This window comes from Capsicum annuum, chromosome 5, assembly GCF_002878395.1.
Source record: "Capsicum annuum cultivar UCD-10X-F1 chromosome 5, UCD10Xv1.1, whole genome shotgun sequence".
Classification (NCBI taxonomy): Eukaryota; Viridiplantae; Streptophyta; class Magnoliopsida; order Solanales; family Solanaceae; genus Capsicum; species Capsicum annuum.
The window spans coordinates 12,182,350-12,187,688 of record NC_061115.1 but is presented as its reverse complement, the minus strand read 5'-3'; the positions used below and the strand labels follow the sequence as shown (position 1 = coordinate 12,187,688).

The 5,339-nt window shown below is 37.3% G+C and overlaps 1 protein-coding gene across 1 annotated transcript; it reads right to left on the bottom strand.

Annotated features, from left to right (window-relative positions):
* Window positions 1-26: 26 nt before the first annotated feature.
* Window positions 27-4,822, bottom strand: LOC124898422 (mediator of RNA polymerase II transcription subunit 15a-like). The gene is made up of 4 exons (XM_047412072.1): window positions 4,709-4,822; window positions 4,374-4,459; window positions 299-422; window positions 27-158 (listed from the first exon to the last, which is right to left on the bottom strand). Exons 1-4 carry the CDS (start codon window positions 4,820-4,822, stop codon window positions 27-29), a joined length of 456 nt encoding a protein of 151 aa, XP_047268028.1.
* Window positions 4,823-5,339: the final 517 nt, after the last annotated feature.

The window sequence follows — 5,339 nt, the reverse complement described above, 5'->3', positions numbered from 1 at the left end:
AAATGTGAAATACAAAACATGAACTTTCATTGTTCACCTGCGCCATGGGCATTCGGGCCACTACTAGCTGCATTGGGAAGTAGAGGATTGGTCACACGATTTTGATATCTAATATCAATTGTACGCATCTTAAAAGATATCTTTTGCAAATGATCTTGCTGCAATATTAGATAAATTTCAGTTAAAATGCATACAACATGTCTGGATAGCTGTAAAACGGCAAGTTAAACAAGCGGGAATAACAGTGGAGTACAAATTGCATCATTCAAATAAATAGAAACAAATTTATACTGTATACCAGACTTGTCGCAGAAGCATAGACCTTTTCCTCAAACATCACTGCAATTCTCATAAGCTCTTGTACTACTTCTTGAGTATAAACACCAGTATAAACACGAACATGCCCTATTAAGGTGTCCCTTCTATACAGCCATATCAACAAAAGAATCAGCTTAAGGGGTTCATAATAGCACAATCTAGATAAATGCATAGCATACATATATTAAGAATAATTTGGCATAAAGCCCATTTTCTCTTAAGAATATCAGTAGCTATATTGATTTTCTTTGAATTGTTTTTCCTTGAGTCGAGGGTATTTAGGGGTAAAGTTTTTGTACACTATACCTCTCCCCAGACCCCACTGATGGAATTATACTAGTTATGTTGTTGTTACTGTTGGAGTCCCACATCGGTGGGTTAAAGGATACTTGGTCTCCTTATATGGTCTTGGGCAATCCTCCCCTCATGAGCTAGCTTTTGAGGTTGAGTTAGGCCCAAGGTCCATTTCTTTAACATGGTGTAAGAGCAGGTTAGAAATATCAGACAAGATAACTCAGTCACCGTGCGTCAATTTCGGTGACTGATTTGGGTCAATTTTTATTTTGTGGGTTGTGTGAAAAATACACCACCACCAAAAGGATCGAAAAGATCAGGTGACAAAAAACCCGATGAAAACCATCGGAAAATTACCCTCCACGCGCCAGCCGGAATCCAAAAGTTTTGGCGAGATCTGCGTCACGCGACGGCGCGTGAGCCCATCTCCAATCGATTTTTGAGTTGTTTCTTTTTCTGTTAGGGTCACCGGTCTATTCTGACTCCGACCACTTGCTCTTTTTCAGATTCCGACAATTATTTTGAGATTTCAATCGCCGGAACCCTAGTTCCGGCGACATTAGTTTTTTTATTGGGGATTTTTTGTTTTCAGAAATTCAGATTTGGTTCTTGGAATTTTTCAAGTCAAATTCCCAAGATATCTTTTGGGCATGATATTTTTTTTTTGCTCCCAAAATATTAAAATTGGAAGTTCAAGTCCTATAATTAAATCTTAGCCCTTAATAAGAAGATCAGAAAATCAAACGTCACAGTCCATGAAGAATCGACGAGGGGAAGGTCGATTTGGAAGATCTCGTCCTAGGTGTAGTTATTGTAAAAGGCTTGAAAATACTCGTGGCGTATGTTATTCTAGACCTAAGTGTAGTTATTGTAATAGGCTTGGACATACTCGTGGAATATGCTATTCTTTGCATGGTCGACCAATTAAAAATATTTATATTGCTCAGTCTAACACCACAGGTGATCAACGGGTGTATTTATCTGACAAGGAATATAATAAGTATCTTCAGTATCAAGCAAGAATATATTTCTATCAATAGCCTCAATTGCACAATCTCCTACCTTTGGATCATGGGTTGTGGACTCAGGTGCTTCTGAATATTTCTGGTGATAAATCACTTTTGTCTGATATTCTTTATTTGCAATCTCTTCTAGTTATTACTTTAGCTAATGGAATTTGAACGAGCCAAAAGGAGTTGGGCAAGCCAAACCCCTATCTTTTGTCACTCTAGACTCTGTTCTTTATGTCCCTGGTTGTCCTTTTAATCTTGTATCTGTTAGTCGTTTGACATGTGCCCTTGATTGTAGTATAACTTTTTTTGATGATTTTTTTCTAATGCAGGACCGCAAAACGGGACAAACAATTGGCATAGGACATGAATCACAAAGCCTTTACCATCTTAACGCTTCAAATTCCTTTACAGCATGCTCTGCTACAGATCCTCCCAACCTTATTCACAAACGTTTGGAACATCCTAGTCTATCCAAGCTATAAAAGATGGTGCCTAGTTTGTCTAGCCTATCCACATTAGATTGTGAGCCGTGTCAACTTGGGAAACACACCCGTGCTACATTTTCACGTAGTATTGAAAGTCGCTCAGAGTCTATTTTCTCATTAGTTCATTCCGATATTTGGGGTCCTAGTAGAGTCAGTTCGCCGCTAGGATTTCATTACTTTGTTACTTTTATCGATGATTTTTCAAGATGTACTTAGGTTTACTTAATAAAAGATCATTCCGAGTTATTCTCTATATTCAAAAGTTTTTGTGCTGAAATACAAAATCAATTTGGTGTTTCTATTCGTGCTTTTCGTAGTGATAATGCCTTAGAATACTTATCCTCCCATTTTCAGGAGTTTATGACTCATCAAGGAATCATTCACCAAACATCATGTCTATACACCCCTCAGCAGAACGGTATAGCAAAAAGAAAAAATAGGCATCTCATTGAGACTGCTCGCACTCTTCTCATTGAATCCCATGTTCCACTGCGTTTTTGGGGCGATGCGGTCCTCACATCTTTCTATCTCATTAACAGAATGCCATCATCTTCGATCCAGAATAAGGTTCCCCATTCCATACTATTTCCTTAGTCACATCTCTACTCTATCCCCCCTCATGTTTTTGGGAGCACATGTTACTATACATCTTATGATCATCTTAATATCTGTAAGGTTTTACCTATACCTTCAGTATTAACCACACCAATATTTGAGGAATCTATGATTACTTCTCCATCTCCAGCCACAGTGCCACCACTTTTGACTTATCACCGGAGCTCACATCCAGTATCAGTCCCAGATGATTCATGTCCTGCGCCTGCCTCTTCCCAGTCAATCAGCTGCACTTCAAAAAGGTATAAGATCTACTCGTAATGCTAACCCACATTATACTTTCTTGAGTTATCATCGTTTGTCATTACCCCATTATGCTTTTATATCATCTTTGTCCTCTATTTCCATTCCTAAGACTACAGGTGAAGCACTTTCCCATTTAGGATGGAAACAGGCTATGATTGATGAGATGTCTACTTTACATACGAGTGGTACTTGGGAGCTTGTTTCCCTTCCTGCAGGTAAATCTACTGTTGGTTGTCATTGGATTAATATAGTCAAAGTTGGTCCAGATAGTCAGGTTGATCGGCTGAAGTCTCACCTTGTTGCCAAAGGATATACACAGATATTTGGGCTTGATTATAGTGATACATTCTCTCCTATGGCTAAAATAGCATCAGTCCGTCTTTTTCTCTCTATGGCTGTCATTCATCATTGGTCTCTTTATCAGTTGGACATTAAGAATGCTTTTCTGCATGTTGATCTTGAGGAAGAAGTTTATATGGAGCAACCACCTGGTTTTGTTGCTCAAAGGGAGTCTAGTATCCTTGTATGTCGATTGCGCAAGTCACTCTATGGTTTGAAACAATCAGTTACAATATCAAGAGCTATAATCTAATTAGCTCGAGCAAAAAGCTGCTACTTCGACAAATCCAAAACAAAATATAAGGCACAGAGAGCAAAGTAAGTCTTCCACTTGGGTGCATTCAGTATGTAGAAAATATTTTGTTATTTTCTATGGCTCAGTTGGTCAAAGAGATAATGCACAAGTATCCCTTAAACTATATCCTAAGTTGTTATTATACACCTAAACTTTACAGAGTATCTGTTACCTCCTAAACTCATTTTTTTGTATTTTTGTGCTCTCTTTGCTAATGTGGCTGCCAAGTAGCAAAAGCACTATGACAACTACTACGGATAACACAAAAAAACACACCTACCTACTAGAGACGCACTCCTACCTACTTCTATCCTAATTTGCATCCTCGACACCCTCTTTGCTAGGGTCATGTCTAATTACTTCTCTCCATTATTTCTTCAGTCTATCCCTACCTCTCCTGAAACCATCTATAGACAACCTCTCACACCTCTGCACTGGGACATCTGTGCTCATCTCGTCATACATATACTCCCTCTATCCCAATTTATGTGTCACTTTCCTTTTTCAAGTGTCAAACAGTTTAAATTTGACCATAAATTTGAACACAAAATCTTTTTAAGTTTCCAAAAATAAAATTTATATATATGAAAACTACATAAAAAAACCCACCCCCAATTCCCCTACCTCCCTCTACCCTACCACAAAACTATAATATTTTTTACTAGCTTACCCAACACACAAAAAAAAAGAAGTAATAAGCTACTTATAACACTAATTTCCATATCCAAAATCTGCAAAAAAAAAAAAAAAATTAAAAAAAAAGATTACATGTTGTTGACCATCCTTTGACGAGAATGAGGCAGAAATTGAGTCCGCCAATCGCTGGAATCCATAGCTCCGACGGAAGAATAAAACTAAAGTTGTACGTTACTATATCTTGAAAGAGAATTACGGTACAAAACAGCTATAGGAAATTGCGAAAGGGGAAAATATGTCATTTCATCTTCAAATTTTAATTTACCATTTTGCATATGAAGTACAGATTTATATCCAAATATTTACTTTTTCCACAAAATTTTTACTACCATATCAAAAAAAAAAAAATTGGTTTCGCATATGGTGTCCAGTGCTTGCATTGGAGCTCTGACTAATCTGAATCGCACGTTGTAGGGCCCATCAAGGTGGCAGCGCTCCCAATAGAGTTTCTTTATACCCAGGGTTGAACCCTCACCTCTGGTTAAGGGTGGAACAGCCCTATCTACTGCACCACAACCCATGTTGGTACCATATCTAAATATTGATTAAATCTCATAGAATACGCGACCTAGTGATTTAGTTATATTTCTCCTAACAGTCACTAATGAGTGAAATGAGTAAATAAGTTGTTCGCCATGTTTCAACTACAATATTGTAAACAGTATAAGTAAATGAGATCGTAATTTTCACATGAAAAACACTCCGTTCAAAAACAATTTCACTACACAAATTTGAGCATTAGCAAACAACAAATTACAAGACTTAAGTAATATAGAAATTATAAATTCTAACTCCTAATTGTTAGAGCATGTGGAGTTTTGATGATAGACATGAGAATGAAACATATGGTAAAAGTTGTTCCATCCAACTGAACCAAAGGTCACCTGCAGATAAGTTATTGATATGATAACCTGGCTTACAAACAGAAGTGGATAACATTTATCACATTAGAAGTTGAGTTGAAAAAGAAGACTTGAATAAGTTGAGTGAAAAACAAGAAGTGAAGAAGTTGAGTTGAACAAGGAGTCTTGAAGAAAG

Bases quoted from the DNA above. Each gene is read 5' to 3' on its own strand.
- LOC124898422 (XM_047412072.1), bottom strand. From the start codon at position 4,822: ATGGGTTGTGGTGCAGTAGATAGGGCTGTTCCACCCTTAACCAGAGGT. The intron at 4,460-4,708 runs GTGCGATTCAGA...GTACAACTTTAG, and splicing joins ACCTTGATGGGCCCTACAAC to TTTTATTCTTCCGTCGGAGC. The intron at 159-298 runs GTATACAGTATA...CTAATATTGCAG, and splicing joins ATGCTTCTGCGACAAGTCTG to CAAGATCATTTGCAAAAGAT.